The 12,362-nt window shown below is 51.4% G+C and overlaps 1 protein-coding gene across 4 annotated transcripts; it reads left to right on the plus strand.

Annotated features, from left to right (window-relative positions):
• Positions 1-1,771: 1,771 nt before the first annotated feature.
• On the plus strand, positions 1,772-10,503 carry TAC4 (tachykinin precursor 4). 4 transcript variants are annotated; one of them, XM_074319360.1, is made up of 6 exons: positions 1,772-1,818; positions 3,091-3,296; positions 6,331-6,424; positions 7,979-8,011; positions 8,942-8,984; positions 10,145-10,503. In XM_074319360.1, the coding sequence occupies exons 2-6, from the start codon at positions 3,180-3,182 to the stop codon at positions 10,155-10,157; spliced, it is 300 nt and encodes a 99-aa protein (XP_074175461.1). In that variant the 5' UTR covers positions 1,772-1,818; positions 3,091-3,179; the 3' UTR covers positions 10,158-10,503. The 4 variants fall into 4 exon arrangements, with proteins under 4 accessions (XP_074175461.1, XP_074175463.1, XP_074175462.1 ...); XM_074319362.1 differs by lacking the exons at positions 1,772-1,818; positions 8,942-8,984 and having other exon boundaries at positions 3,048-3,296; XM_074319361.1 differs by lacking the exons at positions 1,772-1,818; positions 8,942-8,984 and having other exon boundaries at positions 3,048-3,296; positions 10,149-10,503.
• The last annotated feature ends 1,859 nt before the right edge of the window (positions 10,504-12,362 follow it).

Below are 12,362 nucleotides of genomic sequence, written 5' to 3' on the forward strand. Positions count from 1 at the left end.
GCGCAGCCCGCCTCCACGGACCTCGCCACCCACCGGGGTCGCACCATGACCCGCGCCCACCCTCAACCAGCCAAGGGTCGCGCCCTGCCTTGGCTGCGGGGCCCCAAACCACCCGCCGCCGGAGCCGCGAGGACGGGGCAAGGCGGGGAGCGCCGGCCAGGGCCGTGCCCGGGTGGCCGAGGGCACCGGGCGGGGCGGCGGGCTCCAACGCCAGGGCAGCGAGCGCCAGCCCCACCGCAGCCCGAGGGCAACGCTGCAAATAGCGGCGGTTTCCAGCCCGAGCCCTGCCTCCCTCCCAGCCTTCCGGGCCTTTTGGGATTTTCTCTCCCTTCTTCCCGCCGCCCTCTCCTTTGCCCCATGGCCCCTGCCACCTCCCCGCTGTGCACTCCACCACATCCTGTACCCACGCGGGATGGTCCCTGCGCTGACGGGGCGAAGAGCGCAGCGGGGGCAGGAGACGGGCGCGGAGGTGCAGGGTTCCAGAAGTCGAATAATCACAAAAAACGAAGTTAGGGTTAATTGAGTGCATACTATGCCCTGTGCTGAGCTCTTTAAGGATGGGACTTCATGATATCGTTACCACCACCCAATGAGGGGAGGCTCCAATTTACAGATGGAGAAACTGAGGCACAGAGAGACTCCTTAGGTTCTAAGGTCACCCCGTTTGGACCTGCAGAATGGGAAGTCACCTCACCCTCCACCCCCACCACCGCCCCCGCCCCCTCGCAGAGGCCCACGCCTTACTCTGCCTTCAGCTCTGTGTTGCTTGCCCACTGGGCTGAAGCCCCAGTGGGAGGTGGAAAGCAGCAGACTGGGAGTCCCAGATGCTCGCTTATCACCAATTCTGTGTCACCTAGACCAAGCCACAACCCTCAGTTTTCACATCCATAAAATGAAGGGGATGAAAAGCAATACTGTTCCCTGAAAGGAAGAAGTTGTTAACATCAGTGGAAAACCCAAAGTGGAATGTGAAGTTTTAAACACCCTGCCCCTGGGAAGTTCAATGGGAGGCTGAGTGACCTCCACCTAGAGTGTTGAGACAGACTCACAGGCCGGGCTGGCTTTGTCAGAATAGGGCTGAGCCCCGGGAATCTGCATGTTAGCAAATGCAGGGATTCCGAAGCCATCAAGTTTAGGACCCACCAAAGAGATTCTGGAAGGGGGTGGAAGTAGTGTGTGTGGGGTTGTCCTCCCCCAAACCTCCACACTTGCCCTTATTCTTTTCTGCCTTCACTGGCCTGGACTGAGTGACTGCATATTTCTTAAGGACCTACTGCGTGCCAAGCACACATGACAGTCCCACTGTCAGAGAGCTCACGACATAGTCAACTACCATATGGCAGACTAGCAGGGCTGTCCTCAGCCCAGCTGGCTCCTCTGGGAAAAAAGAGCAAATCACCTTCTTTCAGGGATATGCAGCCTGGCACCAGACTGTGCAGCTCAGTGAGCAGAGCGGGAGCTGGGTTTCCCCTCCATTCTCTCCTTGGCAGCTACCTGTGCTGGACACACCCGCATGCACCTCCTCTCACTGTAGCCTGCCTGTACAGGAGGCTTATATTTCAGAGCTGCCAGAGACATATGTGGGAGATATTCAAGAAGCCCAGGAAACGGACCAAATAATTCTTGCTGGAGTTAGGTAGGAACAGAGACTGAAAAAAAATCAACTGAGGTGACCCATTAAGCTGGCCCTTTAAGGATGGATGGGAGTTCACCAGGTAGAAAGGGAGGTCCAGGCAGAGGCAACAGCCATAGGCCAAAGCACAGGAGTGAGAAATCTCAGCCTGTCCTGGGAGCAGGTGGTACAGCGCGCCAGCGTGTGTATGTGTGTGCGGGGGTGGGAGGGTGGGGGGGCAGGGAATGGCTTCAGGAAAGACTGGGAAGGGGGAATGCCCTTCCCTTGCTCCCATCTCTACGGCTGCACATAGCTAATCGAACACAGCTTATCTGCCAACCAGATATCTCCTCTCCTGGACTGTGAGCTGCTGTAGGATAGAGATGGCGTCTTATTCATCTTCTGTGGCCCAGTGCCTCACCCAGTGTTAATAATTATAGCAGTAATAATAGTTAACGGGTATTAAATATTTACTATCACGCACTGTGCTAAGTGCTCCACAGGCATTATCCCATTTCATCCTCAAACAGCTTTGCAAATAAGTGCTATTACTAATCCTGTTTTACAGATAAGGATTCTAAGGTTTGGAGGGGCTAAGTAATGTGCCTAAGGTCACATAGCTATTTAGTGGTGGGGCTAGGACTGGAATTCAGGTCTCTGACCTCACGGCCCTGCTCTACACTGACAGGTGGGTGGGTGGATGGATGGGAGACAGGGAGGCACTAAGTGAAGAAGGGCTTTGAATGCCATGTTACGGAGCTTGAACTTTATGCCAAGGGCAATGGGGAGATGCTGGAAGGCTAGAAGCAAGGAGAAACGGGTCAGGTTAGGGCTTTAGAAAGATCGCTTTGGAAACACTGGGAAGATATTTAGAGCTGATGACACTTAAGCAGGAAGCCATTTTTCTGGCAAATCTCTATTCCCACTTGTGGGGAGCCTCGTCTCACTAAGCAGTTATTCCTCCTAGGTAAGACCTGTTTCAATGCAGACATGGGGACTATTGATAGAGGGGAATGCTGAGGAAAGAGGGCTCAGTGACGGGAAGGGGAGACAAGTGATGGAATACTGGCTAGGTTCTGGGGAGAGGCCTCTTACAGGGCACAAGAAGAGCATAAGAAAGGGGGGGCCATACAGTCCCTCTCCCCATCTCCAAGATGACTAGGGCCCCTGGGGCGTCCAGCCAGGAAGCTGGAAGCGCCAGCCCCCACACACTGCCCCATTGTGCACCTGCCACGGGAGAGAACGCAGCCAAAGGGAGGCGGCTGTTGCATCAGAGCGCTAAGCCCTGGGATCAAGTGCTGAGGGGGCGGTGGGCGGAAGAGGTCAGGTCCCTCCTCTGACATCCTGATGTTATTGGCCTTTCCAGCCAGGGAGGGAGGGGAGTCACAGGAAATGGGGGGGAGAGGGTTAGATAAGCTGGAGGAAGAAGGGGGTAAGCTGGAAGGACAGAGAACTGGTGGAGTTTCCCTCACCCACAGGAAAGGAGCCAGAGAGAGAGGACGCCTTTGGAGGCGGAGTCGTCAGGCTGAGAGGGACTCCCAAAGGGTCCCAGCATACAGTGCCCACCATGCTGCTCTGCCTCACCCTGCTTCTCCTGACGGGGCTGTCTGCATGCTCTGTGGCAGGTGACAAGGAACAGGCACTTGGCACTGAAGCAGGGGCTTGGGTAACCGTGAACCTGGAGGTAACTTCGGGGAGAGGCAGGGGATGATCCATGGTGGGTTGAGGGGGCTGAAGATCCCTTCTGTGGCTGCCAGGAGAGCAGGCTGTACACTGCAAGGGTCGTCTGACTTCCCTCTGTAGGTAAGTTCAAGGCCATGGCCCCTGGCCTGACTGAGCTCCAAAGGGGCACGTGCACGTGGGAGTGAGAGCGTGAGAGTGAGAGAGAGCTTTTATTTAATACTAATTTAACATACAATATGTCCTAAAGGATTTATAAGTATTAGCCCATTTAATCCTCATATCAACCTTGTGGAGAAGGTACCATTACTATCCCCATTTCACAGATAAGGAAAGTGAGGCACAGAAAAGTCAAGTAGTTTGTCCAAAGTTATGCAGCTTCAAAAGCACAACTGCATACTCTACCCAAGGTCTGACTGTCGGTATCTGTGCATCAGAGGACATTTTCCAGAATTTCAAGGGGGTCAACTTGGGGCAGGATCAATGTTTTGTCTCACAGGTAGAAACTCTCATTTCCTGACAAGTACTGGTTTGACGGCCTATCTCTTCTACTAGACTGACCTGAGTGCTGTCACTTGGGGAGAAATCTAGAAGTTAGAGACCCAGCATCTGTGCCTCACCCCATCTAGTCAGAAAGATAAGAATCCTGACCTTGGGGAACTCCTAATCAGACAGGGGGGAGAGGCCAACAGCCCAGAGCTAGCAGGACCAGTGCTCAGGAAGGTTTCCAGGAGAGCAGACAGTGGGACCAGGCTGAGCCCGGTTCCTCCCAGTCCCAGGACGGCAAGGACACTGGGGCCACAGATACAGCCATCGAATCAACAGCCCTTCGTGGTGGGTTTCCTTCCTGGTTTGTCTGAACGGGGACATGTGTGCAGTTGAGAAGATAGAAAGATGAGGAGACCTGGGTTCGAATCTCAACTTCCCCATCGACTCCATGTGACCTTGGGACGGTCACAGCTGCTTTCTGGACATCAGTTTCCACACCTGTAACACGGAGGGGCGGGGGGAAGGGGAGATGATCCCCAGAGTATTTTTGGAGCTTTACTGCGTCTGTACGAAACATCAGGGGACCTGGCCCAGTCACAGGGAAACAAGTCTGTGAGGGGCAGCTTTCTACACAGCCACACAGGAAAATCATCAACTTCAAATGGTGCTGCTGGGCTTCCCACCTGCAAGGACCTCACCCTGAAGCTGGGTCTACTGCTTACTGTCCTTTCCCTCTCATTTAATATCCTTCTGCTTCCCGAGACACAGGGCTTGGGATACAGGAACCATTACTGTGAGTGAGGTGACAGAAGGAATGGTGACACTGTCAGGGGTGTCTGATCACCTCCCTAGCTTTCAGGGCTCCCCGCCTACACGTATCCCTGGAGCAGGTGATTTGGGTTAAATGGGTAAGGAGAGGGCTTCAGGTGGGGGCAGGAGTCCTTCCTGTGTGAAAGGGAAGGATACCTCCTCACGGACTCCCAGAAACCCAGGGGGTGGGAGAAGGGTGAGTCTTATTTTATAAATAGCCATTCTCTCCAGCTTGCTTTTGAAGGCTGCCTTTTACCAAGGCAAAGTGGTTTTCATGAGCTTTTCAGAAAATGGGTCCAAATCTCCAAAGAGACTTCTCCGGTTCCTGGCCAGGCGAGGCGACTGCAGCCCGAAACAGCTGCCCCAGCCACTGACGTCTTGGGGAGGAGACAGATTGGAAGTGACTGTATTAGTCCAAGGCTTAGAAAACAATTCACTCCTGGTCCTGCAAGTTGGGATGGGATGAGCTGTGAGAGGCATAGGGGGTTACATCTGCACCCCAGCCAGGTCCCTGCTGGTCCCCAGTGCTCCAGCGCTGCCCCTGGGGGAATTGGGGATTGAAGAGCGAGCCCCTGATCCCACCCCAGCTCCCAGCCTCCTGGCAGACAGCTTTGTTCCTCTAGAGCTGTTTGCCTGTCTTCAGCCTCCCTGGAAAAGGAGACCCCATCTTCTTCCCTCTTCCCAGACTGTCAGAGAAAGGGACCCAGGTATCCCACATATGCTGAGCTCCTGTGTGTATCAGACTCTATGCCAGGTACTAGGGATGCAGAGAGGTGAAGATGGTCTAACGACTGTCACCTACTGTCACTCTCTTCACTAGTGAGCCTTTCTCCCTCTCAGGAGAGCTGAGTCAGCCCTTCTTCAGGAAATCCGGTTAAGACCAGAGAGGGAGAGTACCTTGGCCAAAGTCACAATGAGAACTTAAATCCATAGCCCTTGGACCAGAACTTTCATCCCATCAGCTTAAGGATGAAAATGTCTTTACCCAGGGTGGTGGCCTCCACCCTAGGCCACATGCCATGTTCCCCATGGGGGGCCCAGGCTCCAGGGCAATAGGGGGAATGTCCCTGGGAGAGCGGAGAGCAGCAGAGTGGGGCTGGAGAGGAAGCAGTCTCACCTTGCCTACTGGGTGCCACCCTGAGTCCACCAGCTGCCCTCCTTGTCTATAGTGGAGACATTTCCCAAGATGGAGCAGAACCCAAGCTCCATCTTGGGAAATGTCTCCACTATAGTCAGACTTCCTGAGTTTAAATCCTGGTTCTACCACCTCCTGTTTGACCTTGGACAAATCTCTAAACCTCCATTAAGTCACAGTCCCCACTTCATTCATATGGTGGTTATAAAGAGTAAATGAGTAAATGACTATTGTGTTTGAGCCTTTGAGCCCGATGAGCTGGGTTCAAGTTCTGACTCCAGCTCTCATTTCCTAGCTGGTGACCTTGGACAAATTATTTAATCTCTTGGTGTTTTCATCTATAAAATAGTGACAGTAACAGTACTTACTTCATGGGTTTTGGTGAGGATTAAATGAATCAATAAAGTGCTAAGAATAGTATCAGGAATATAGTAGGTGAAATGTAAGCTATTATTATTACTGTACACAGTGTTGTATAAAATATGCAACAGGGCCCAGTGCCAGCACAGAGCAAGCGCTACCGAGACTGTTACCGCTCAGGCTGCCCTCCCTATCTCCTCGCCAGCCTTCCCCCAACTCTAACGAACTCTCTCTGCTTCTTCAGGAAGGTGTCATCCCCAGCATTCAGCTCCAGCTTCAGGAGGTGAAGAAGGGCAAAGTGAGCCAGTTCTTTGGGCTGATGGGGAAGCAGGTAGGAGGTGAGTGACAAAGGTGGGCGAGTGCCCAGCAGGGAGTGGTTCTGAGTGGGTTGTGTTACACCAAGCAGGGGCCCTAAAGTCGTCCATTCATGACTCCAGGCCAGTAGGGTTCACTCACGTGATGGAGTAGAGAGTGCCCATATGAATTATCATCCGAACCAGAGCACGCTGGAAAGTGTTCACTACGTCAGGCAACACGTGTAAACCAGGGCTGTCTCTGGAATATGGGGAGTATGGCCACCCTAAGGGTGGGGGCAAATGCTTTGCACCCGCTGGTGCCCTTACCGTCAATATATGGATGACTTTGCAGAGCGGTAGTGGCTACAGATCAGCGTCTAGATGTGAGCAAAGCCAAGCTTTCTAGTTGATTCTGTTTCAAATAGAATGATTAAAATGAACCTGTGTTCCCTGGGGGCACCCTCAATGCGGAGTCATGTCCTAGGGAAACAAGGAGAAAACAGTCTAGACAGAGAGTTTTCTCTTTCTGGTTGTCAACATTATGTATATATTTTTTAAGTGAGGACAGAAGGACCTGGCACTTTTATATCCTATTTGGAGGAAGAGTTGACAATGGCCATTAAAGTCGGAAATGTGCATATCTTTCGACCAAGTCTCACTTCAGGGAACTTATCAAACGGAAATGTTATTGATACATGAACCCTGAGATATTTGTATCAGAGTGTCCATGGCCACCTTGTCTGTAATAGGAAGAGTTTGGAAATAACATAAACCATCAGCAGGGGAATAAGTGGTCAAAGTGTATTAGGCTCATTCATCGCCTTTGCGGCTTTGAGAAAGGATGAGGCAGCTCTATGGAAAGATGGAAAGACCTGCAAGGTACTGGGGAAGTGGGAAGAGCAAGTTATTTGTATGTATGATAGGAGCCGACTCATTTTCAAAAGCGACATATTTACAAACATGTACATACAAATGCATAGGAAAAGTTCTAGAAGAATAACTATCAAACTGTCGACAGTAGTTACATGTAGGGTAGGCAGTGGAGGTGAGGGAGACTAAAGAGGGACGTTTTTACTGTACAAACCTGTGTATTACTTGATTCTATTTATAGTGTCCCTGTATATGCATATAAAAACAGAGAAGACCAACTTGTGACCAAACACTTTTGGCCTTAGTTTCCTCCTTGGCAAAATGAGTTTTAGACAGGGCCATCTCAGGGTTCTCGTCCAAATCCAACAATCCTTGAGCAGGGGATGAGGGTACAAGAGAAATATTGACTGGGCACCTACTATGCTCATATGTGATTAAATCTCACAATATCCCCTTCACCACTGGCAGGGAAACTAAGGTTCAGCTAGGTTAAACGCTTTTCCAAGGGTGCCCAGCTGGTGCCAGGTGCCATTGGTGTCCCACCCCACACTGCCTCCTAGCAGGAGCAGCCAAGTGACTCAGTCACATGAGGACAATGGGGAGTGCCTGGAGTTTCACTGAAGACTCACCACAGGCATCGAGCCCCAAAGAGCCATGAGCCCTTTTCACCTCACCTAGCCCCCAAGGAAGTGGGGGTGCAGCCCTCATTCCTTCTCTTTCCCCCAGGAATACCTCCTATCCAGCCAGAGAGAAAAATGGGTAAGTGTTGTCCCAACATTCCCCTCGGCATGCTCCCTGGGGAGGGCCGAGTTGTCCTGGCCGCGAAGTCAGGGAGGTGCGGGGAGCTCTGGCCAGGGGCAAACACGCCAGGCTGGCATTGCTGAGGGTGGTTTGGCCACATGCTTGGCTTTCTGGTTGCTTCCTTAGAAGAGGGGTCTTTGTACGTATGATGAGGGAGTAGGTGCAGGAATAAGGAAGACATGGGGATAAATCCAGTTCTGCCCAAAGTTTAAAATTACCTTGGGTCTAAAACCTGGAATTGGAAAAATTAATCCATTCCCTACCTTGCATCCTCAATGATCTGAAATGTGCAAATCTGAGCAGCCAGTACCGTGCCTAAAACGCTATGGTGAAAAGAGGAAAACAAAACCAAAAGAAAACCAACCAACTTTACCCCCACCCAGATCCCCACGCCCAGTGCTCTCAGGGTCAAGTCCAATGTCCTAGGGACTCAGCACATCGTCCCGGGCTGCCCTCACTGACTTGACTCCTAGCCCCATCTCTCCTTCCCTGACCGCCTACGCTACCCGGACGGAGCTTGTCTTCATGGCCCAGGCAGGATGCTTGCCTTGGCATACTGCACTGCACTGTCCTGCGGGGTCACATGGCTGGGGTCCCCAGAGTGGAAACCCCACCAGTCAGATAGCAGGTCTGCCATCTTCTCTGTATCCACAACACCCAGCAATTTCTATAAGAGGTGCCCACTGGGGTTTGTGGAAGGAAAGGCAGAAGGAAGACTGGAGGAGAGGAAAGTTAATGAATCAGCGAATGAATGAACCAATTCACGTTTTTTTCCTCAACTCTTGGGATGATTGAAAAATGACTCCATTTATGAGGCCCGTTCTGGCCCCATCCCTGCCCTTCCTCTGCTGCACTTTGTCTTTGCTACCTCTCCATCACTGAGGACAGAAGGTCCCAGACCTCTCGGGCATGAAAGGACCATCTACAGAAGGTAGGTGGGAGCTTCTAGTGGACTGCAAGGGCATCATGAGAAAGTGCCCCGATACTTTGCTGCCAGTCTCCACGATGGGGGCCAGACAGCAGGCAGAGGCGCCCCAGAAGAGAGCAGTCGAGGTGCAGGGAAGTGGTCTTCTGATGACCCAGGCCTTAAACAGCTGCAGCCCTGAAACTGCACCGTCCATCACCCACCCCCAGGTACACTCTGCTCCCCACTCAGGGCCAGCTGAAGCCACAAATGATGTGGTTTTCAAGATCCTGCAGTACCCCCTTATTCCCTCACTAATCATTGATCATTAGAAAGTCCTGTCTTTAGTCTTTATTTTCTGTCTTCGGTAATTGTAAATAAGTGCAAATCACCCCGGGGAAGAGTAATACCCCAAGCAGTTATCAACTAACACCACACCTCAAACAGGTCCAAGGGTATGCTCAGTAAATGGACAGGCATGAAAGCAGGTAAGTGAATCAGGCTGGGGGAAACATCAAAAGCTCGTCAGCCAACACAAAAGGGTGGCGGGGAGAGGGGACTCCATCCTTCCAGCTGCTCAGAGATCCTGAACTCCCCGCCTTCCCCCGGAGCTGCCGACTTCTGCCCCAGCTTCACTTTCCTGATAGAACACCTACTCCTTCCAACGTAGGCTCTTGGGAATAAAGTCCTCTATTTTCTCCCGAGATTTTTTCCAAAGCGTTGGAGCCATTCCACTTGAAGGGCCACGGAAGTCACCCCAATACCAAAATGGAAATGTCCCTCCATGCAGGATGGGCAGGAACCTTAGAAGTCATTTTTCAGGGATGGAAAATGACTTGCCCAGTCAGTGTGCCGATAACAGCCAGGACTAAAAGCTGTCTCCTGTTTCCTAGTCCATGGCACTTTCCACGTTCCCAGGAGGGCCTCTGGGATTTTGAATACTGGATTACCCACTTCCCTTCCTTTAGAGAATAACTGAGGGTTGGCTCTGTCCATGCTCTGGAGGCGTGTGATTGAATAATGGGAGATATGGCAGATGAGCCTGTAATTTGATTGTCCTAGATATCTACAACCAGAGAAACATGAGTTAGGGAAATGGAGGGCCTTGAGTGGGTGACTAGGGAAGGTTTCCAAGGGTGGAGGAGCCAGGCAAGACTCCTAACCACCGCTGCGTCCACTTTTCCCAGGCAGAGAGGATGAGGACGAGTCGGAGTGAGAGTCCCCACCGCACACTTCCCAGAGGATGAAACCCCTTCTCCATATTTGGATGTTCCTGCAGGCGTCGGCCAGGCCAGCTCTTCTCCGTGTGTCCTGTGCTCAGCACTGGTGTGTCCCCCCAGGCCCGCACTCAACTCAGTAGGGTTCCTGCCAGGACTCTCAATCTCAAGCAGCAGTTGTCCATAAATGTGCAGTTGTCACATTCGCAAGTGGGGTGACCTTGCCCTCCCAAGGCACTCGGAGCTCATAGCGAGATTGAGTCTCACCCACTTCTCTCTCACCTGTGCCGGGAACACAGTAGGGGCTCAATAAATGAATGAATCGTGAATAGTGTCTTCTCTGACACAGCCTAGAGGGAATTTCCCAGTTAATGTTCTCATTCCATCCATTCCTGACCCCGGATGCACCAGGCATCCCTGCTACCTCCCCCACCTCGCCCCACGCAGTGCTGTGGTCAGCCCCAAGAGGTGGTTCACGAATAACCCAACTGGGAGGCTCAGCAAAGACGGGTAAATATTTCATTCTTGTGTTTGAAGTTTGGGACATTTAGGAAAAACCAAATTCACTAAATATCTTGTGAGTTCACGCTGTGTCAACACTTCACTAGGAATTCAGATGGGACTGGGAATAGGAAAGAAATAGGAGACTGGAATTTGCCCTTGCAGAACTCCCCTTGGAGGGGAGTTGAGGTGGTTTGTGTGCAAAGGCCATACCTGCTCTCCAATCACCTTTCTCATATCCACATTGTTCACTGAAGCTTCTGGTTTCTGCACGTGCCGTTCTCTTCCCAACCTGGTGAATTCTTACTCAGACGTCAATGTCTTCCCCAGCCCAGGAAGTAACCATTGGCTCCCTTCTCCAGTTTCCTGAAGCACCTTGTACATTTTTCCATTACAGAATTTACTATATGATGCTGTTAGAATGGTTCATCTCCTCAAAAGGGTTTCTCAAGTACACGCGTCACATCTTACTTATCTACCCAGTGCCAACAATAGTGGTTGGCATCTGTTTTGACAAAGGACTCACATTTCCTTTCCTCAAGGAGTCTGTCTCTCAGAGAGCCAGGAAGGAGCCCAACTTATACAACTGAAATAAATTAACAGCAGCTCCCACTTACTGGACGCATATCCCGTAGTTCTCAAACATTTCCAAACACTGAACTCGAACTCCTGCCTCAAAGCTCCTCCTGTCTTACACAAGGCACCTCCATGTACCCAGCTGCCCAAGCTAGAAACCTGGGTGTTGCTCTAGTCCGCCCCTCTCCACATCGCATAGATCTGCCTAGTTGTTGGTTCTTCCAAAATCTATCTCATTCATCTTCTTGCCACCTTCACTACTACTGTTAATACAAGCTACTCACCCCTCACTTGGAGGGCAGCACCTTCCTTAACGACCCTTCCTTGCTTCCCATCTCAATCCATTCTCCACCCAGAGCATGACCCTTTAAAATGGGAAATCAGAGCATGTCCCATTCCATCCCCTACTGGCCAGTTCCTGGTTTCCTAGGATAAACCTGACATTCTTGTGGAGACCTCCAAGGCCCCCTGCTCTCTGGTCCTTCCCCCTCAACTGCCTTACTCATCACCAGGCTGTCAGGCCCTCAGGCCCACACGCCTGCCTCAGGGTCTCTCCTCTGGTTCTCCCTTCTGAACACTGCCCTAGCCCTTTCATCCCTCCACTCCTCCCTTGGCTAACTCGTCTTTCAGGTCCCAGAATAAAAAGGCCCTTCCTGATAGGGTTTCCTTGATAACCAGGCTCAACTAGTTCCCTCCAGTTATACTTACACACCTTATCCTTTTCCATTCGTAGTACTGATCACAATTAGTAATCATATATATGGTTTCCTCCAGGAGACTGCAAATTCCACCTATTTTGTGCACCACTAAATATCCAGGTCCCAAATCCTCAATGAGAAAAACATACACACCAGGCATGTCTGTGAGTCAATTTACCTTCACAGTTCCTATCCTCATTTCTGCAGATGCAGTTACACAGCAAATGGCAGAGATGGCATTCGAGCCAAGGCGCCTTCACTCCACTCAGCCCCTGGCCTGTGCCATAATCGGACAGACAAGTCCCAGGTGGGATTAAGACGTCACAAGGAATTCCTTTTTAGCTGGGCCTATTTGAATAGGTAGGAAAGAAACTTCCAAATATCCGTCCCCACAATGTACTGGTCTCTCAAGA

This window comes from Rhinolophus sinicus, linkage group LG15 (genome assembly GCF_036562045.2).
Source record: "Rhinolophus sinicus isolate RSC01 linkage group LG15, ASM3656204v1, whole genome shotgun sequence".
NCBI lineage: Eukaryota > Metazoa > Chordata > Mammalia > Chiroptera > Rhinolophidae > Rhinolophus > Rhinolophus sinicus.

Coding starts and splice junctions, on each gene's coding strand:
- TAC4 (XM_074319360.1), top strand. CDS start 3,180: ATGCTGCTCTGCCTCACCCTGCTTCTCCTGACGGGGCTGTCTGCATGC. Junction 6,425..7,978: donor GATGGGGAAGCAGGTAGGAG/GTGAGTGACAAA, acceptor TCTTTCCCCCAG/GAATACCTCCTATCCAGCCA. Junction 8,012..8,941: donor CCAGCCAGAGAGAAAAATGG/GTAAGTGTTGTC, acceptor CACTGAGGACAG/AAGGTCCCAGACCTCTCGGG.